Source organism: Pelobates fuscus, chromosome 5 (assembly GCF_036172605.1).
Source record: "Pelobates fuscus isolate aPelFus1 chromosome 5, aPelFus1.pri, whole genome shotgun sequence".
NCBI classification, from domain to species: Eukaryota; Metazoa; Chordata; class Amphibia; order Anura; family Pelobatidae; genus Pelobates; species Pelobates fuscus.
Window position 1 is genome coordinate 129,725,953 of NC_086321.1, and position 22,186 is coordinate 129,748,138.

Below are 22,186 nucleotides of genomic sequence, written 5' to 3' on the forward strand. Positions count from 1 at the left end.
CATTTATGCTACAGAGTGCCAGTTTCGGAGCTGACCGAGACCAGTATGAAGAATGGACTTATGAAGACTATTTTAGTGAAGATGGCATTGTCCTTGATCCACTTATTGTTTTACCAGTTGCTTATGACTTAACTACTGCTGTGGTGCCGAGCACCGCTGGTAAGTATTCATGTAATTTAGTGTCACAGCTTACTACTGTTAATATGCTGTTCATGTCAGCAATTGCAGGGGACCCTGGCACATATCACTAAGCAAGCTTACACATTCAAACATGGGGGAACATACACATTCCCAGACATAGTCATACATGGATGCCTTCTCTAGGACAAACTTTCAAAAATATAAATACTCATTCACAAACAAACACAGACACACACATTTGCAGACACGTTTCCAGACATACAATAACACACACACTCAGATGCACATTGCCACACACAGATGAACTCTTGGATATGTATCGACACATTTTCAGATAGACACTGACGCAAATCCCTATTTCTAGCTTGGCTGAACTCTTTAGGAGCCCAGGCCATTGCAGCTCTCTAAATTTGGATTACACAGACACATGCTGGTCTAAGCTTGTCCGGCTGATAGCAGGATGTATTGTTGCATTTTTGTTTATTTTACCTTGCACGCTGTCCATGGAGCTCTGCACTTGGCATTGTGGGACGTGGCATTTATTGCTAAACACTGATGCTAATACACTTGCCTGCTACACAGCCTTGTGCTTACTAATGTGGCATATCACTTTTTGTATTGTAGACGATCACAGGTCCCTGTTCAGCTAACAGCAGAGGTTTTCTATTTGTTTATCATTTCACTAGCATAAATATCTAGTATCTTCTGAAGAGAGACTGATTTAAAAGTTATATTGAAACATATTTTTTAATTGTAACTCAATAGTGGCATCTGTTAATCCTTTTGCTACAGCAGCAAAATGGTCTTGCTATTAACATATGGATTTTATGCATGACTTCTATAAATCCGTTACTTCAGTTTAAAGTACTATAAAACTACTTACTTGAGTTGTCAAACCTGCCCTAAAACATGGTACTTTTCAGCAGCGTTCCCCCCAAAGAATCACACGTAGAATAGCATTGGGGAATATTTAATGCTGAGACAAAAGTACGCAATGTGTGTAATGCAGACAGGCCATTTGCAAATACTGTATGTGCTTTTGTGAAATGTTAAAGGGACACTATAGTCACCCAGACCACTTCAGCTCAATGAAGTGGTCTGGGTGCCAGGTCCCCCCAGGTTTTAGCCCTTCACATGTAGACGTAGCAGTTTCAGAGAAACTGCTATGTTTACATTGCAGGGTTAACTCAGCCTCTAGTGGCTTCCTGACAGCCGCTAGAGGTGCTTCTGTGACGCTGGATGCAAAATTCGCATTCAGCGTGCAGAACGTCCATAGGAAAACATTGAAAAATGCTTTCCTATGGACTGTTTGAATGCACGCGAGGCTCTTGATGCGCATTCAGAGGGAGTTGATGTCGGCGAGGGAGGAGAGGTCACCAGCGCCTAGGGAGCCTGGCGCTGGATAAAGGTAAGTAACTGAAGGGGATTTAACCCCTTCAGCGTCAAGGGAGGGGGCCCTGAGGGTGAGAGGGTCCTAAGGAGTACATAGTGTCAACAACTTTGTTTTCCTGACACTATAGTGATCCTTTAAGAGCTGTGGAATGTGTTTGTTCTTTATGTTTTAAGGTAATCGTAACACATCATATAATTTAGACTTGCTGTGACTTAAAAAAAATATATACCGGTACTTTTTTACATATGTAATCTATACACAAGTAGTATCGTTATACTTAGATAACATGGAAAAAATGTGTCTGGCTTGTGTAGGTTTGTTAAAAGATAGCAAGCTGAACATTCTGCATCACTTTTTGTAACAAATCTCTTGGAGTATCCACCAGCATAGCTGTGTGTGTGTCTGTCTGTCTGTCCAGATAGCACTCGCAGGACTTGTCAAAAAATAAAGCTTAGCGTTTAATTAGCTTCCCATAAAAATAATCTAAGTTTCAGTTTGTTAAACACAAACTTTTATCAGGACCAACTATCACAGTACAAGCACTTCCCTATATACCTACACATACATACAATTAACTTACCCGCCACCATCCACTCCCTATCAGCCCGGTCTGGATCTCGCGCTGGTTCCACCAACGGCATGGTGTGTGTGACGTCATTACCTCATCACGCGAGACAGCGTTCCGTGGCATCATTGGGAGGACGTTGCTATAGAAACAATATACAAAAAAACCCTGACATAATTATAACATATACCAAACTTATATATTGAGTGCAGGATGTATTTTCAAGTGTTTGTGTGTGTGTGTGTGTGTGTGTGTGTATATATATATATAAACAACAAAATAGTAGGAAATAGCACTCCAAGGACTTCGAAAAAATGGTGAAAAAATAACTTCGCTTTTATTCAGCAACTGCCACAAAGAATCAACGTTTCAGTTCTAGTGCAGAACTTTCGTCAGGAATATATACACATATTTATTAGCAGGCTTGTCGGGTCTTGGGTCATAAACAGTTCTTTCTTATGAGGAAAGTTTTATTGAGCACTGGCCCCAATTGAGCCACATTAAAACCAAAATAAACTCCTCCACACTGGAGACTTACTAACATAGAGTACCCTTTCTTTGACTCACAGTCTCTCTGTCTCCGCCCCAGCTCTTCACAGGAGAGACCGATTTCCCTCTGCATAGGGTTTATGTAGCTCCCTAATTGATTTACTGAAGCAACCTGATTTTTAACCCCCTTTAGTCAAGGAACACTGAAAGTATATATATATATATATATATATATATATACCGTATTTATCGGCGTATAACAAGCACTTTTTCTCCCTGAAAATGGGGGGGGAAATGATGGGTGCGTGTTATACGCCGATATCCCATAATTACTTACCTGTCTTGAAGCGTGGGCCGGTGTTCAGCGCGCACCGCGGTACTGGAACTTCAATTTCGGGTTCCGGTTTCCGGCGGGACTGAAAGGAAGTGTGCACACTTCCTTTCAGTCCCGCCGGAACCTGAAATTGAAGTTCCTGTACCGCAGTGCGCGCTGTGAAGTCGGCCCACGCTTCAAGACAGGTAAGGCACTATGGGACAAGGGGAGGGGGGGAGAAAACTATGGGATGAGGGGGGGAACACTATGGGAGGGGGTGGAGAATACTATGGAAAGGGGGGGGAAACACTATGGGATGAGGGGGGAGAATACTATGGGAGGGGGGGGGGACACTATGGAAAGGGGGGGGGACACTATGGGGGGGAGAATACTATGATGAGGGGGGGGGGCACTATGGGAGGGGGGGAGAATACTATGGAAAGGGGGGGAGAATATTATGGAAAGGGGGGGAGAATATTATTATTATTATTATTGCCATTTATATAGCGCCAACAGATTCCGTAGCGCTTTACAATATTTTGAGAGGGGGGGGATGTAACAATAAATAAGACAATTACAAGAAAACTTACTATGGAAAGGGGGGGGAGAATACTATGGGATGGGGGGGGGGGGGAATACTATGGGAGGGGGGGACATTTCCTGGAATTTCCTTCTTAAAATGAGGTGCGTGTTATACGCTGGTGCGTGTCATACGCCGATAAATACGGTATATATTGTTTTGTTTTGTTTTACAGGCAGGAAAATGTATCCCTTGGACTGTGCAAGTCTGGCATGCTGTCCCTATGTAAAAGGTAAGGTGAAACAAAAATATGTGAAGTGAAATTGTTTACAGTACCTGTGTCTCAGCCACCAACTGTTTTTGCCAAGCATCACAGTAGCACCTCTTCAGTTGTACCTATTGCCAACCACAGACCTCTTATGTCCTTCATTGACATTGATTGGTGACTCCGCTATACTTAGGCACTCTTTCTTTCCTGAGTGAACTACGAAGTATTCTTTCTGCACCGTATAAGCACCTTTCATGATAGCACTGACCTACTGTGGATTCCCCAAATACATAATATGAGATAGTATCACTTTAATGAATCATATTTTTGCTTAATTATGCATCACATTGTGGGGCGTTTTTCTTAATCCAATTAGTTCTGGTTTAATGCTGTACGTTTGGGGTTTTGCTGATGGTACAGGATTACTAGAGCATGTGTGCAGGTGTAGGGTTAATACAGAAATGGCAGTGTTTAAATAGCGCCATACCGCCGTGAAACGAACACAGGCTCTGTATGCATGCCCCAACATCTTTCTGCAATTTTTTCTTTTTTACATATACTTTAGAGGGAAACTGTCACTTCTCTGAAATTTACACCTATTACTCGTATTAACACTTTTTACAAGAGATGCTCTATTACATCTAAGTTTTTACTACAGATGTAGCAAATCCAGTAAAGACAAGGCAAAGCCAGGTCAAACACTGCAAGTTGAGAGGAGAAATAGAAACATTGTTTCAACTCTTTTTGCAAATGGTTATGGTCCTTAAAGCGACACTATGGTCACCAGAACAACTACAGCTTATTGTATTTGTTCTGGTGAGTATAATCATTCACTTCAGGCTTTTTGCAGTAAACACCGTTTTCTTTCAGGGAAAATACAGTGTTTACATTACAGTCTAGGGATACTTCCACTGGCCACTCCTCAGACGGCTACTATAGGTGCTTTCTGGGGCAGTGCTGTATAGTGTGTAGCACTGCCATTCAGTGTCTCCACCACCTGTGTGGAGACTCTGAACTTTCCTCATAGAGATTCAATGCATCTCTATGAGGAGATGCTGATTGGCTAGGGCTGTGTTTGGCTTGTGCTTGCTCTGCCCCGATCTGCTTCCTTGACAGTCTTGGTCAATCCAATGCTTTCCTATGGGAAAGCATTGTGATTGGCTTTGTAATTTGTATAACACCTGTATAACACAAGGAGGAAGATCAGGGGCAGAGCAAGCAGCAGCAAACTGGGATAAAAGTAAAATTTTACTATATTATGGGGGATCCAGGGAGCTTGACGGAATTTTTAACACTTAGGGTTAGGAATACATGTTTGTGTTCCTGATCCTACAGTGTTCCTTTAATATTCTTGATTGGATGACTAGAGTGTACATTCATAGCATGTAAGAAATGATGTTGCTTTTAACAGACAACAGCTGGATATCTCACTGCTACGTTGCACCCTGATACGAGATCTCCTTGCTACTTGTACGATCTTAGTAGATCTTGGTCCCCTCTTCCGCTCCTATTCGTTAGCATGTGTCACTTTTTTATGGGTTCTCCTCCATTTTATGTTCCTATTGTCATTTAATTTTTGTCGTTGTGCCTTCCTAATTTATTACTGAACAAAAAAAACAAACTATAAAATGTGGTGTTGTGAACTGCTTTATTATTGTACAGGGCAAAACTTACTACTTCCTGCTACAACTCCAATAACTGCATTGATGGAAAATCTGCAAGAATGCAGCCAGTGTGAGCTAACCTTGCATTTAATAACCCAGGCATTTGGAACATGCTTACAACATGGTGTTTCAAACAACATGGATAATCGCTTGAGCTCAAAGGTATGACATAATTCCTGAGCCTGTACATTGTTTTAGTCACACAATTCCCATCTATTTGTTATCTTCTTTATGGTTTACAATGTTAATTGCTCACAAAATTATTTCAATAAGGTATTTAATATTGATGAGTAATGTAAACTGCTTTAACATATCATTACCATAAGGCTTAGTGTTACTTGCCCGATGAGCAGGTTAATATACTAACAAAAAATAACGCATTTATGGTGTAATATGAATTGCAAGGTATTTAATATATAGTGGTTCATTCTATTGCTAAAATGCAAATCTTTAAATAATCCAGTAGTGACACCAGTACTGATATACCTTGGTTGAATGATTGTTGGGAAGCAGAAGCTGGATGTTTGAATGGTAAAATTTAATATTTAGGGCTTGCTACATTATTATCGTTGTTTTTGTTTTGTTTTGTTTGTTTTCTTCTTCTAGTTGCATGACGAAAAAGTGCTGGCAGAAACCCTAGCATTTATTTCTGTGTTTGGTGAAAAAACTGTTGCTCTTATTAAAGACACTGCAATGGCTTTACTACATAAGGTGAGTCAACATATTGATTTTAACTTTAGGAAAAAAAGCTCTGCTGTGTAAAATGTCATGCTAGATCTGCTCAGCTTTTATATTTATTTAGTTTGTTTATCAATGAATGCAACAGCAGTAGATATTCACAAGAGTTAGAGAAGTAAGCTGTAGGCACTTATTTCCTTTAGTGTTACATAGTCTCTTTGGCGTACTTCAAAAACTCCATTCCTCAAGGGAGCAAGGAAAAAGGTGGTTTGCGCACAATTCCTCAAGGGACCCCACACAACAGTTCATGGATATTCCTGTATTGCTAGAGTCTTTATAGTTGTGGATAAGTCATTTTCGTGGGTTGTCATATAGATTTATGCGAATTGTCACTCAAGAAAACAGTGAATTGTAAATGATTAATTTTTCTCCATTTTATGTAGGTTTTTAATTGTCGTGTTGTGGATTGTGATCTGGCGTTGGGTTACTGTACTCTACTTTCCAAAGAAGTCGTGTTTGAGAAACTATGGGATATTATAAACAACACCTGGCAAAATTATAACAAGATTATGGTAGGTTCAAATAAAAAAGAGAGCCAATTACCTAACTCGAATAAAGCTATAAAAGTGCATGTGTTGAATACTTCATCAAGTAAAGTGTGACAAAATGTTTATTACTGCTATTGGACATAATATGACAAAGTCTACAAAATGGTTTTTAGGACCAGGAAGATAATTCAGAAGGCAAAATAGGTATAACGTACAGTTGTGATAAAACATTTGCATACCCTGGCAGAAATTTTGGCATTGATTTTGAAAATATGATTGATCATGCCAAAAAACGTACTTTCTTTATAGTGGTCATATGAAGCCATTTATTATCGCATAGTTGTTTGGCTCCTTTTTAAATCATAATGGTAACAGAAATCACCAAAATGGCCCTGATTAAAAGTTTAAATACCCTTAAATGTTTGGCCTTGTTACAGACACACAAAGTGACACACAGGTTAAAATGGAAATTAAAGGTTAATTTCCCACACCTGTGGCTTTTTAAATTGCAATCAGTGTCTCTGTATAAATAGTCAATTAGTTTGTTGGCTCTTACGTGGATGCACTGAGCAGGCTAGATACTGTGCCATAGGGAGCAGAAAAGAACTGTCAAAAGAGCTACGTAACAAGGTAATGGAACTTTATAAAGCTGAAAAAGGATATAAAAAGAAATCCAAAGCCTTGAAAATGACAGTCACTACTGTTTAATCACTTATTAAGAAGTCTAAAATTCAGGGATCTCTTGATACCAAGCCAAGGTCAGCTAGACCAAGAAAGATTTCAGCCACAACTGCCAGAAGAATTGTTCGGGATACAAAGAAAAATCCACAGGTAACCTCAGGAGAAATGCAGGCTGCTCTGGAAAAAGACGGTGTGGTTGTTTCAAGGAGCACAATATGACGAGAACAAAAATGAACTGCATGGTCAAGTTGCCAGAAAGAAGCCTTTACTGCAGCAATGCCACAAAAAAAGCCTGGCTACAATATGCTCGACAATCACCTTGACACTCCTGAGCTTCTGGCACACTGTAATTGTAGCTGTAGCTATGTTTGGAGAGGGGTCAACAAGGCCTGTACTGAAAAGAATATCATCCCCACTGTGAAGCATGGTAGTGGCTCACTGATGTTTTGGGGTGAGGGGGTGTGATATCTAAGGGCACGGGGAATCTTGTGGAAATTGATGTCTAGATGAATGCAGCATGTTATCAGACAATACTGGCAGACAATTTGCATTTTTCTGCTAGAAAGCTGCTCATTGGGCTGCTCTTTGACTTTCCAGCATGACAATGACTCTAAGCACAAGGCCAAGTTGACCTTCCGGTGGTTACAGCAGAAAAAGGCAACGGTTCTGGAGTGGCCATCAGTCTCCTGAAGTTAATATCATCGAGCCACTCTGGGGAGATTTCAAATGTGCGGTTCATGCAAGACGACCAAAGGCTTTGCATGACCTGGAGGCATTTTGCCAAGATGAATGGGCAGCTATACCACCTGCAAGAATTAGGAACCTCATATACCACTATTACAAAAGATTGCACACAGTCATTGATGCTAAAGGGGGCTATACAGCGTATTAAGAATTAAGGATATGCAGACTTTTGAACCGAGGTCATTTCATTTTTTTCTTTGTTTTGTTTTATTATTGTGCCATTCTGTTATAACCTACCCATAATAAATAAAATAATAATTTTTTGCCTGCTCACTCATGTTTGCTTTAAAAATGGTACATATATTACCAATTGCAAACTTTTGAGCACAACTATATAAAATCCTAAAATGCTGTTTTAAAAAAAAATAAACTTTTTTTTTTTTTAGCTTGAAATTATTATTATTATTATGATATTTATAGAGCGCCGTCAAATTCCGCAGCGCTTTACAATGGGTGGACGAACAGACATGTAGTTGTAACCAGACAAGTTGGACACACAGGAACAGAGGGGTTGAGGGCCCTGCTCAATGAGCTTACATGCTAGAGGGAGTGGGGTAAAATGACACAAAAGGTAAGGATAGTGTTAGACTAGTGACAGTTGCAGAAGAAGAATCAGTTGGGAGCTATTAACAGTTTAATTGATACACTTTTATGAAGAAGTGGGTTTTTAACAAATTTTTGAAGGAGTGGAGACTGGGTGAGCATCTAACGGAGGAGGGAAGAGAGTTCCACAGGAACGGTGCAGACCTCGAGAAATCTTGAAGGCGAGCATCAGAGGTGGGAGTACGGACAGAAGATAGACGTAAGTCTTCAGCAGATCGTAAGGGCCTAGACGGGACATACTTGTGCATTAGGGAGGATAGATAGGTGGGAGCAGCATTATGTAGAGATTTGAAAGCAAGAACCAGAATTTTAAATTGAGCTCTATATTTGATAGGAAGCCAATGTAGGGACTGACAGAAGGGTGAGGCATGGGAGGTGCGGGTGGACAGGAAGATGAGCCTCGCCGCAGCATTCATTATGGACTGTAACGGCGCAAGTTGGGAGCACGTAAGACCACTGATTACAGTAGTCAAGGCGAGAAAGGACAGTGGAATGGACCAACACCTTAGTCGCATCTGGCGTTAATTAGGGGTGGGTGCGTGTAATGTTTTTGAAATGGAAATGACTGGATTTGGCGATAGATAGAACATGAGGTTTATTAAAATTCAAAGATGGTTTAAACAACTAATTTAAATTCATAGTGAAAATATATTCAAGAATGGACATTAACCCATATGATGGATGGCTTGATTTGCTTGGCGCAAATCACAAGCCATTTTTGTGGTGGTTTTTCATACACATAGGCATCTCTGTAGTACAGGGATCTCTTTAATGTGTACCTATATTATACATAGAGTAGTGTGTGTGTCTATGTATGCAGCTGTGGGTCAACAGAGGGTGAGGTCAGCAGCTCTCTATGCAGGCATAAAGTATAATCAGGTGAAAAATTTATTTTGTGTGCTAATCAAGTTAAATGACTACCTGCTGTGGGAGCCAGCAACTCTATCAACTACAGCAAAGGGCTGTGTTGATGTAACCAGAGATTGCTCTGAAGGGACAGTGGGTCCAATCAAGATAACCTTTTGTTGGCAAGGTATATGTACACGTAGGGAGGGGTGGGGGAGGATGAAGAACTAGTGTAAGGAATCACTTTGTAGTTATTTTCCTGTGCCCTGTTCTGTATTCCCATTGGTGAAAATATTTGTGCAATGTTTATTTTGCTGTATGCTGTGATATATGTAAGATGAATCTGGATATAATAAACAGTGCGTTCTAAGAAGTTGTCTCTACCTTGAGGTCTCACAAGCTATGGCTATTCATTGTTCTCTATAGTGTAATTACCAACAACATATTGCCAAAAGACTGGATGGATAGAATCTCCTATAGTAACCAGATATCAGCTCAGTATATCCTGCATACTCTACCAAAGATGAGTCCTAGAATTTAGTGGAGCAGTTTAGCGGTGCAGGTTATGTAAAAAGAATACCCACGGGTATTAGGCCGTATCACAACCAATGTACACCCTGTGATTAAAGGCACATTACTGTTTGTTGATCCCCAGAACTCCTTCAGTGAGTTTTTTCAAATTACATTGTAAACCGGCAATACATTGGAGGTTGTGTCTTTTAACATTTATTTGTATTAATTTTTACAATAACTAAACATGTACATTCTGGTGATTAGTAAGCAAAATAGAAGTCTCACAAAACAGTAGCAGTATTATTGCAACTTTACCTTGTTTACACTTTAGGCTGTAGCTGTGGTTGGAGCACAACTCGCCCTCCTGTGTAATGAGAATGAGGAACGGAAAAAGTTTCAAGAACTAAAAACAGATGCAGAGTGGGGTATCCAGCTCAGTAACTTTGGAGTGAGTATGAATGCCTGTTAAAATATGAATAAGCCACACAGATATTTGGAAACATAGGGTTTAATCAGATTGTGGCCATTTAATCATAATATTGAACAATTATTTATTTTTTTATTTTTTTAAAGTTATTTGATGTGAGCTATTTGTTTGTTTTTAAAAGGTATCCTTCCAGTCTGTTTTTAGACAGAATTCCAAACGAAAGAAAGAGCTACTTGGCACATTAGTTCAAAACTCAAATGTGGACACAGCACTCATACTTAAGTACTGCAGGTACAATATGATATGCTACTGGTAACTTTGTAAATTGTATTTAAGTACTGGATCCAAAAATGGATAACCTTTTTGTATTGCAGCACATTTGAATTGGACAGTGATGCTGCTCTCCAACTCTATATTGAAACACTGCTTTTGTCAGGTTCAAACTTAAAGCGTGGTGAAGGTGATTTCACCCTGGACTCTTCACAGTTTTCAAGCTCCGAACTAGTAACAAAAGCCAAAGAAATAATACCTCTATTAAATAGTACCCAAGACCTGGTTGTAAGTCTAAGTGGCATACTGCATAAGGTACGGAAGTCTCTTATTTTACAGACATTTATTTAATTCTAAAATCGTTTTACTACTATCTCTTACCAGGGATGGTATATCATTTTTTTTCTTTTCAGATTCTTCTTTTCTGACCATTATTGGGTATCTACGGTTAAAAATCTGTGTGTGTTTTTAGTAAAATGGTACTTGAGGGTTTTTCAGTAAAACATAATATTGCGGTTTTGTGTTCTTATCTGTTAGATACATTTTAGTAACATTTGGCTGTGTGTGTTTTTGATTTTATTAGCTGGATCCCTATGATTATGAAACCATTGAAGGAGTCTTGCAAGTAATAATTGCAGCTGATGAAAAAAATACCAGCATCCAGCTCAACCAGGTAAGATGGAACTGATTTTAGAGTTCAGTAAATAGTCTGTTTTCAAATACTCTTTCAAATATTAGCACACACAGTGCATGCAAAATATCTTTTTAACCACTGCAAGGAATACTTTAAGCACCATGACCACTGCAGGCTGTTGTAGTGGTTAAGGTGCAGACACAGGCCCTCGTTTCAGTGTATAATTTTTTCAAGCAACTTAACACAAATTGAGGGTCCTCCATGTGATGCCAGTCACCTCACTGAGTTGCCACTTCATCTTTCACGTTCGCAATGTCACTTTGTTGTAAAGATTTGAAAGGCATGTACAGGATGAAAGCATCAGCTGATATGCTTCGCTTATCAGTGCCATTCCAGTTTGGTTTCAATTGACATTGCTACTGAAGAAGTGGAGCTTCTGAATTGATATGACGAGCAATTGGCCGTGCCTGGGGACCTCGGTTTGCGGCTGACTGCTCAAAAACCTCTTGATACAGACTCAGGATGGTGCAAGTAGCCTGTTATTGCCATAACCACTACAATGGGTTTTGGTGGTTATTTTGCTTAGAGCTCCCCTCTAAGAACCAGTAGCAATCTTAGCTTTACGATTCTATTCCACAGTAAAATATCCCCACCATTTAGAAAGATCAAGTCATGCTCAAGTCTTTTTGGGAGCCAGAATATGATCAGAGCAAAGAATGTATGTGTATTCCACACACAAAATGCTTTATTTCTTTTTTCTTTTTAAAGTTTGCTTTACTTTGATGTCTTATTGCAATATCACACTATTTTTTATTTCTTTTTCCATCTTGCTGCACGGTGCAGAGTATTAAGGGTCCTCATGGTTCAGGTCCTATTTCCACAATATTGATGTTCATCTCTGTAAAGCATTTTTGTTAACTGATCTGTTCAACATTAATAATTTGTGTTTGTTTTAAGGCTCTCGGTCTAATTAATCATTTGAAATCCTACAAGAGGATTGCACCTCCTGCCGATTTAGAGCACCAGTACATATTGGAACATGGAATTGCAATGTACTCTCATTCTCATACAAGGCTGCCTTTTCATCTTCTCTTTTTTTCAACTGCATCCAGTTTTTGGGGAATTATATGTATGTTTACTGTAACTACTTTCTATTTTTTTTTCATTTCTTTTACATTCTGATTGGTGATAAAATGAATATTATGTAATTATAAAGATTTAGAGTTCTTATACCATTTCATGTTGAAAATCATATAATTTTACCTTTCTCTAAAATACCAAAGACAAGGATCTGACTCGAAACCGTAACCACTAAAGGGTTATATAGTGGCAATGATGCCATTAGCTTATGAGCACTTTCTCTGTGTAATTGATCTAACAGTTTACAAACACCCGCATTCTCTAGGCCCCTGCTAGCCTAGAATGGCTATTAAATTGGTACTGCTAATACAGGAACCCTGCTATTGGTTAAACTGCTGAAGTGGTTTGATCAAGAACTGTGGCAGACGTCAACTATATCGGCGTATAGAGGTTATGGTGCCCACCCTGTCCTTTTAAAATAAAAAAGTGGACACAATCTTATTTATATATGATGTTACAATACATTGAACACTTTTCATTGAAGTGGTCTGGGTGCAGTGGTTCTTTTAGTTTAACTAAATTAACATTTAGTTAATGTAAAGCATTGCTGTTAGTAAATACTTATACTGAATGGTTAAATACACCTCTAGTGGCTGTTATTAGATGCACTTTAAACTTTGTCTTTGCTGGGAAAAAAAAGTCTTATAAAAAGGTGCCCTGAGAATACATAATGAGACTACAACTATAGAGTTAGGAATACAGGTTTGCATTCTTAACACTATAGTGTTCCTTTAGCAAGCAACATGTAGGACAATTTTTATACATATATATGCAATTAAGGTATCTGCGCTCTGCATACACTTGCTTGACAAAGACTTACTGAACAATTCTGGTGATTATATATATTGAGAGATTACCTGTACAACCAGGAAGGGTATGTTGTAATGTTATTCTAATATTTTATTATACTATATTATACTATTCATTAATTCTATATACCCTGCTTTATGATATATTAATGGATTATTCATTTTTTCTACATCTATATTCAATAAAATATTTTAAAAATAAGTTATTGTCCTATTTTCACCATATTCTCAGTTATTTATGTTAAATAGAGAAACTCTTGCCAACTATAGAATATTTTTGCTAAAGATATCTATATGGTTAGCCCTGATTTGTTGAAGAAACTCCCAACTCAATTTAGAATAAATTGAATGAAACTGACCTCACATAGCCAGGGCATATATTGCATTATAGAAAAAGAAACAGAAATATTGTGTCTAATATATTGTATTCAAATCAAATGTCTTTCAGCTGCAGAACTTAGTGAAGAATCCTTCCCAACACTGCTGCTAATTTCCAGACTGATGAAGGTGAGTTTGTAGGGCATGTAATCAAAGTTTGGAGACCTTTCTGGTTAAATTCTATATTGTTCTGTCATATGGTGGCAGTACATGTGGGTTTTCCTCCTTCCTGTGGACAAGCATCTAACAAGATTAATTAAATTTAAAAAAGGTCTATCCGGCAAAACCAACCTCAGTTTCCTTTCTTGTCCAGAGAGGGAAGGACACAGCATCTGGAGGGTGATACACACAGGCTGCTGGTCTGGGGTATTCCGGTCCGAGAGCTGCCCGGGCGGTTAGCTGAGAGACCATGCTCCTTCCGTTATGGTTACGGAGCAAGTAGATACGTTGCCTTTTATGCCGTGAGTGTTCCGGCGAATACTTCCTGAAGGCGGTCTTGAGGCAGATGGAAGCCTGCACACAGCGGTGGAACGCACGCCCGGGAAGTGATGCGTTCCACCAAAAGTTCCAGTGGCGCAAATGCACATTCCGAAACTTTATTTAAAAAAAAAAAAAAAAAATGCAGCGAAATTTGATGCTCGGCGTAGATGAAGCTGTGCAGTACCCACTGACAGCATGGATGCTTGCCAGAAGTGGTACGCCGTGTCACCAACCCCCCACACAGCTCAGAGGCATTTTGAGGTAAGATTAATTAATCTTTCCTTCAAAATGATCTCTGTAAAAGTTTAGACACTTCATTTACAAATATGAAGCTACGAGGATAGAAGAGGACGGAGAGTGCTAAGGAGCTTTTATTTCAGGATGGGTAATGTTTTGGACCGCTTTCCCCACTGACGAGTTGCTGTGAGCAGTATATGTACTCACTATATGCAATATGACGTGTTGCTGTGAGCAGAAGATGTATGCACTATGACGAGTTGCTGTGAACAGTATATGTACCCACTATATGCTCTTTGACGAGTTACTGTGAGCAGTATATGTACTCACTGTATGCACTATGACGAGTTGCTGTGAGCAGTATATGTACCCACTATATGCTCTATGACGAGTTACTGTGAGCTGTATATGTACTCACTATAGGCACTATGACGAGTTGCTGTGAGCAGTAATTGTACTCACTATATGCTCTATGACGGGTGGCTGGGAAGACTCAGCTTCAGTATATGTATCCATTATATGCTCTGTGTATGAGTTTCTACCAGGGCTCAGCCTCAGTATGTGTACACACTATAGGCTCTTTGTATAAGGACAAAACCTCTTTAGATGTATCCACTATATGCTCTATGACGCATTGATATGTATCCACTTAATGCTCTATGACGCATTGATATGTATCCACTTAATACGCAATGCATGGTTTCCATGAGGACTCGGCCTCAGTAGATGTACCCACTATATGCTCTATGACGAGTTGAAGTGTGGACTCCGCTATAGTATTTGTATTCACTATATGCGCTATGACTGCGGTTTTATGAGCACTCATCCTCCGTGTATGCTCTGTTTAGGAGTTATTGTGAGGACTCAGCCTCAGTATATGTATCCACTATATACTCTGTCGAGTTGATGTGAGGACTAAGCTTCAGTAATTGTAATCATTATAGGCGATATGTATGAAGTTTCTATGAGGGTTCAGTTTTTGGTAGATGTACCTTTTATATACTCTATGTATGAGTTCTGAAAACACAGCCTCCGTATCATGCCCTAGGTACTAGTTACTAGGAGAACATAACCTCGGTATATGTATCATCTATATGCTTTATGTATGAGGCACTGGGAAGACAGGGCCTCAGTATATGTCTTCTCTAGATTCTCTATGGATGAGTTACCAGGAGGTTACAGCCTCAGTTTATGTATGCTCATTAGGCTGTATAGAGACGTCATCCTCACAGAAGCTCCTATATATATGTATCCATAGGAGCTGCGTAACCTTGGTATATAGCATAGGTTGTGTAGGTATGCTTTCTGTTTGTACAGATTCAGTGTATGTTACTGATATCTCTGGCATTTTTGTCGGTTAAGAGACACCCACAAGGTATGTGTTTTCAGGGCAAACCTATCAGACAGCTTTACTAGCAGGAGCTGCCATAACCGGAGATATTGTTTTATTACTTTTTCCTTTTTTGCTCAACGCACTGCAGAACAGAAGTCCTGGGGACAGGATTAACCTCTGCTCCAATCGTTCCAGAATTTGAAGTTGTCCAATGAAATTCCGTTAATTGTAACAGGATATTACAGAGTATGGCCTCGGTACTTTCTAAAGAAAGTACAGTTGTGTACATAAAGGCGATTATTCATTTTTTTCCAGATCAGACGGAGCATACAGAGGGAATCATTTCTGACACCGACGATTCCACCAGCAATCCATAGATTCTATTTCTTATTCATAAGAGTCCCTAGATCTCGTAACAAGTCAAAAACATTTTTGGTTTTCTCTCCCCTATCAAAGAAGAATGGGAGTTGGTAGTAGCGGATCCGTTTTTTCGAATTAGATAGAGTTCCTTTCAGGAAGACTGTCTTCCGTCTAATGATCTTGTTGGGGATCGCTACAGATGCTCTTATCTAGTCCCCATCATGTTTCGTGGTAATGATTAAGGGAAAATCCGCAGATTTCGGGGGTTTAAAGCTGTGCTTCCCACCCTTCATCTCTTCAGTCCGTGGATACGGCGGAAGGCCGTAAAGATTCATACGGACACTTGTACAAGGTTTTGATACGTCAACCAGCAGGGAGGAACCAGTGTAGGCGCTCTTTTTCTCCTGCATGCGGTTATCTTGCTGAGGTGCAAATTATCTAGTAGATATTTTGGTAGTTCTATTCAGAGGGATTGGCATAGTCGTCGAGCTCAGAAAGGGAATTTGGAATCAGAAAGTTTGGTCCTTATGTCCATGAAATTTGACACTCTGGAGAGGAAATTTGGTGTTCCAGACATGGCCCTGTTGGCAAACATTTCAATGACAAGGTTCGCCAAGTCACTTTCCTGTTTCAGTGCAGGTCCCTCAGTGATAGATAACTCTCTTTGTAATGCGTCTTACCATTTGCGCTATTTCCTAGTTGTCTTTGGAGCCTTATCCTGGTTCTCATTCCATGCTGGACAAATAAGGTTCTGATTCCCAACATTCAAAGCTCGAACGATCTCATGATGTATAGGTATCTACCCTAGTGGTTCTGTAGAGGTTCAGGTTAATGGCCTGACTACGGCTAGGTTACTTCTTCATCATCTAGGTCTGCAAGAAGATTAATTTGGCTGTGTTGCTTGATCAACTATATTTCCTGCTTTAAAGGTCTACTTTCTAATAAGGGTTAGATTTTTTTTGCCTGTGTGTTCATCCGTCTGTAAACACATGCTTTAATGTCTTCTGGATTTTGTTCTGCAGGCTTCGGCGTTTTCTGCTTTGAGGTTCAGGCCTCAATCCTGAGAATCCTGCTGTAATTAGATTTTACATCCATATGTTAAGCTTAAGATTTTTTGTAATCTGCCAGGTCCAGACATCCTCCTAGAGTTCTGTTTTTCCTTCCTGGTATTTGTCCTTGAATTTTACTGGCTTTTGGTAACACTCTTTCGATCCTGTTAAAAGGTTTCCCTTACAAGTTTTGTTCCTCTAGGCCACCTTCTTGGGGGCCATCTTATCGGCTAGAAGGTTCAGAGAGCTTCAGTCGTTTTCATCCCCAGATTATTTTTTCAGTATTGCTCGTGGACACGGTGGTTCTTCACGCTAAACCTTTCTTTTTTTCCTACGGGTTTGTACTACGTGTCACCGTTTGTTTCTGCTTTCCTTTTGGTAGTTATGCCACCTCTCCTCAGAGGCTTAAATCGTTTTTTCTTGTATCTTAAAGGAGCATTGTAATATCTCTCTTCCTAGGACTGAAGAGCTCAGTTATTCTGGCCATCTGTTTGTTATCCTCCAATAACAATTACAAGGATACGGTGCTTCCTGCAATTCTTTTGTTTCATTTGACTCAGGCGAGTGTGTTGGTTGGCCGTTTTCTCCCGGTGGTCTTGAAGTTCCGGCTTCTCTCACGACTCTTTACGCTTGGGGTATTGGGTGCCTCTGGGGTAGTAAGAACTCTTGTTTCTTCCAGTGGCCATCTGTTCGGCACTGTCTTGGGCTGCCTTTCCGCGTTTTCATTAAACTCTACAGGTTAGAGATATTCTCATCCTCTGAAACGGCCTTTAGGCATAAAAGTTGCGACCTAGGGTGACATTGGACACGCCCAGGTTAGGGATCTTGCTATATCCCACATGTGCTGCCACCATATGACAGAAAAAACAGAAATTTTTACTTACCGTAAATTCTTTTTTTTCTTAATATGGTGGCAGTACAGCTTCCCTCCCTCTATATTAAATTTTCTTGATTACAGTATGAGTTTTATCTGTGGTTTTTCTTGCTACTTACTGAGGTTGGTTTTGCCGGATAGCCCTTTTATAGGGCAAGGGGGAGGGGTTTTGTTGATTTAATTAATCTTGTTAGATGCTTGTCCACAGGAAGGAGCAAAACCCACATGTACTGCCACCATATTAAGAAAAAAATAATTTACGGTAAGTAAAAATTTCTGTTTTTGTATATCCTAAATCATTTTAGGAGGATCACTATCCATTTGATTTATCAAGTGTCTATTCATGGAGGTGTAATTATAACAGATGTTCTAGAAAAAATATATATTTTTAAAGGGACACTATAGTCACCTGAACAACTTCAGCTTAATGAGGTTGTTCAGGTGAGTGCTACAGCTACCCGGAGCCTTTTTCTTGTAAGCACTGTATTTTCTGAGAAAATGCAGTGTTTACATTGGAAGCTTGGAACACCTCTTGTTGCAGTCAATCAGACGGCCACCAGAGGGACTTCCGAGTTCAGAGGCCCTAAAAAGGCCTCTCGTCCGATGCATTCTGGGTGAATGCATCAGACGGACTATCAGCACACAAAGCACTGTGAACGCGAAAGTTCTTTGAAAATTCCAAAGAACTTTCCCACGCTTGTAAAATGACAAAGAGCACTGTGATTGGATGGCTTGAAATCCATCCAATCACAGTGCTCTGTGTCATTTTACAAGCGTGGGAAAATTCCAAAGAACTTTCCCACGCTTGTAAAATGACAAAGAGCACTCTGATTGGCTTAAACCCACCAATCAGAGTGTTCTTAGCATAATTGCAGGGCGGGGCAAGGCTTTATAAGCCTTCCCCCGCCCTGCGGAGCTCAGTCTGCGCGGAGCCCTCCATGGGTGAAGATGGATTATTTTTTTTTGCGCTCGTTTTTTTTTTTTTGTTTTTTTTTAATTGCGTCGGTTATTATGGATTTTTATTTGGCCTTTTTTGGGGCTGAAGAAAGAAGATTTTAGAAGAAAGAAAACATCGAATGGTAAGTTGATTTTATCTCATTTTTTCTTTTTTACAGGTTTTTAGTTAATGGTCCCCCCTCATTATTTTTAGGGTGAGAGGGGTAGGTAGGGAGATATTTTTTTTTTGGGGGGGGGGAGGGTTAACTAGGGTCCCCCCCCCCCCTTTGTATTTAGGGCCCCCACCCACCGCTCAGGGGTGGGGGCCGGGGGGGGATAATAGGTCCCCCCCCTTATTGATAATTTTAGGGCCCCCACCCGCCGCTCAGGGGTGGGGGCCGGGGGGGGGACAGTAAGTCCCCCCCCTCATTGATAATTTTAGGGCCCCCACCCGCCGCACAGGGGTGGGGGCCGGGGGGGACAGTAGGTCCCCCCCTTATTGATAATTGTAGGGCCCCCACCCGCCGCTCAGGGGTGGGGGCCGGGGGGGGGACAGTAGGTCCCCCCCTCATTGATCATTTTAGGGCCCCCACCTGCCGCTCAGGGGTGGATGCCGGGGGGGGCAGTAAGTCCCCCCCCTCATTGATAATTGTAGGGCCCCCACCCGCCGCACAGGGGTGGGGGCCGGGGGGGACAGTAGGTCCCCCCCTTATTGATAATTGTAGGGCCCCCACCCGCCGCTCAGGGGTGGATGCCTTAGGGGGGCAGTAAGTCCCCCCCCTCATTGATAATTGTAGGGCCCCCACCCGCCGCACAGGGGTGGGGGCCTTAGGGGGGCAGTAAGTCCCCCCCCTCATTGATAATTGTAGGGCCCCCACCCGCCGCACAGGGGTGGGGGCCGGGGGGGACAGTAGGTCCCCCCCTTATTGATAATTTTAGGGCCCCCACCCGCCGCACAGGGGTGGGGGCCGGGGGGGGACAGTAGGTCCCCCCCTCATTGATCATTTTAGGGCCCCCACCCGCCGCTCAGGGGTGGATGCCTTAGGGGGGCAGTAAGTCTCCCCCCTCATTGATAATTGTAGGGCCCCCACCCGCCGCACAGGGGTGGGGGCCGGGGGGGACAGTAGGTCCCCCCCTTATTGATAATTGTAGGGCCCCCACCCGCCGCTCAGGGGTGGGGGCCGGGGGGGGGACAGTAGTCCCCCCCCTCATTGATAATTGTAGGGCCCCCACCCGCCGCACAGGGGTGGGGGCCGGGGGGGACAGTAGGTCCCCCCCTTATTGATAATTGTAGGGCCCCCACCCGCCGCTCAGGGGTGGGGGCCGGGGGGGGGACAGTAGTTCCCCCCCTCATTGATAATTTTAGGGCCCCCACCCGCCGCACAGGGGTGGGGGCCGGGGGGGGGGACAGTAGGTCCCCCCCTTATTGATAATTTTAGGGCCCCCACCCGCCGCACAGGGGTGGGGGCCGGGGGGGGACAGTAGGTCCCCCCCCTTATTGATAATTTTAGAAAGCGAGCTGAGCTGTCAGTCAGACAGTTCAGCTCGCGAACGCGCATTCCGCGCACATGCGCGGTAAAGCGCTCAGGTTCTTCATAGGGCGGCATTCAATGCCGCTTTATGAAGAACGCGATTGGTGCAGCGCGAAGCCGTCCCATTGGGCCCCGCGATTTCGTCATTTTGACGAAAAAGGGGGCGCGGCCGAGCGGGGAGCTCGGCGCTGGAACGGAGGTAAGTTTTTAATATAAAAACACAATTTTTTTTTTTTTTAATGAATGAAAGTTCATATAAAAGCAAGAAGGAAGGCTGGGGGACCTGTCTTTCTTGCTTTTATATGGTGACTATAGAGTCCCTTTAATTACCAAATATTTTTCCCCACGTGTCTGTCTGTTCCCTGCAATCTAGAACTGAAAGTCATTCAAATAATTCATGATATCTGCTCTTCTGTACACTTGCTGCCCATTTGGCCTTCACATTGAAAAAATCTCTTCAAAACTTTACCCAAAACTAGGTGCCCTGTACATAAACAATTCCTGCCTAAGCCCTACAGTAAAGAAACAGTGCAACAAATGCTAATGCCGGTCATTGATTATAGGGATGTAGTGTATGCACCTGAACCACAAACCCATCTTAAAAGGACACTATAGTCACCAGAACAACTACAGCTTATTGAATTTGTTCTGATGAGTAGAATTATTACCTTCAGGCTTTTTGCTGTAAACACTGTCTTTTCAGGGAAAATGCAGTGTTTACATTACAGCCTAGTGAAAACTTCACTGGTCACTCCTTAGATGGCTGTTAGAGATCCGTCCTGGGTCATGGCTGCCTATAATGCATCCAAACATTCAGTGTCTCCACCCTCTGCATGCAGACACTGAACTTTCCTCATAGAGATTCATTGATTCAATTCATCTCTATGAGGAGATGCTGATTGGCCAGGGCTGTGTTTAAATCATGCTGGCTCTGCCCCTGATCTGCCTCTTTGTCAGTCTCAGAAGCACTGTGATTGGATCAGGCTACCACTTCTGCTGATGTCAGCAGGCAGGGGGCAGGTCAAAAGGAAACAGGGACAAATCCTGCAGCTTCAGACTTGAATACAAATAAGATTTTACTATATTTAGGGAGGCATGAGGGGGACAGGGGGGCTTGATGGTGGTTTTAACCCTATAGGGTCAGGAATACATGATTGTGTTCCTGCTCCTTAGTGCTCCTTTAATACACTTTAATACGTTATATAATTCGTTCTGCTGCTTTGTACTAGAATGTAATTACTTTACCCAAAACTGTGACATGTTAAAAGAGCTAAGCTGGTTGTCGCTGGAATCCCGACGCACTCTTCATCTTTCCAGCATTAGAGTACTTCAGGGACGTTCCCACCCGACCGGAGTAGTAGGCTCTCCCCTGCTGTTCCGACCTCCTATAATCTCCGATCCAGTACTTGCACGATATATAGCATACCGCAATACAAAAATAGTGTTTCAATCCTCCTTTTCCTTCAGAGCACCGCAATTATGGAATAACCTCCGTGACACAGTTAAATCTAAAATCTATTAAGAGATCTATGGCAATATACCTCAACACAGAATGCACCTTTGAAAATATTTATTACCTGTTATGTATTAAATTTATATATAAATTTGCCTGATGAAAGCTCCATGTTGGAGCTGAAACGTTGATATTTTATATGGAATAATTAAAAGCTAAATTTTACTACTTCAACCAAGTCCCAGGAGTGCGATTGTTTCTACACCCATATCTACCTTTGCCACAACCAGCACCGGGCACTACAAAAG

The 22,186-nt window shown here is 41.5% G+C and overlaps 1 protein-coding gene across 1 annotated transcript in view; it reads left to right on the forward strand.

The window, feature by feature from the left end:
• KNTC1 (kinetochore associated 1) overlaps positions 1-22,186 on the forward strand; it is a 114,585-nt gene that overhangs the window by 67,709 nt on the left and 24,690 nt on the right. The window contains exons 37-47 of the mRNA XM_063454289.1: positions 15-159; positions 3,657-3,713; positions 5,352-5,515; positions 5,960-6,064; positions 6,475-6,603; positions 10,298-10,414; positions 10,575-10,684; positions 10,768-10,978; positions 11,247-11,336; positions 12,255-12,426; positions 13,695-13,753. Coding sequence (XP_063310359.1) covers positions 15-159; positions 3,657-3,713; positions 5,352-5,515; positions 5,960-6,064; positions 6,475-6,603; positions 10,298-10,414; positions 10,575-10,684; positions 10,768-10,978; positions 11,247-11,336; positions 12,255-12,426; positions 13,695-13,753 — 1,359 coding nt within the window. The remainder of the gene's footprint in view (positions 1-14; positions 160-3,656; positions 3,714-5,351; positions 5,516-5,959; positions 6,065-6,474; positions 6,604-10,297; positions 10,415-10,574; positions 10,685-10,767; positions 10,979-11,246; positions 11,337-12,254; positions 12,427-13,694; positions 13,754-22,186) is intronic.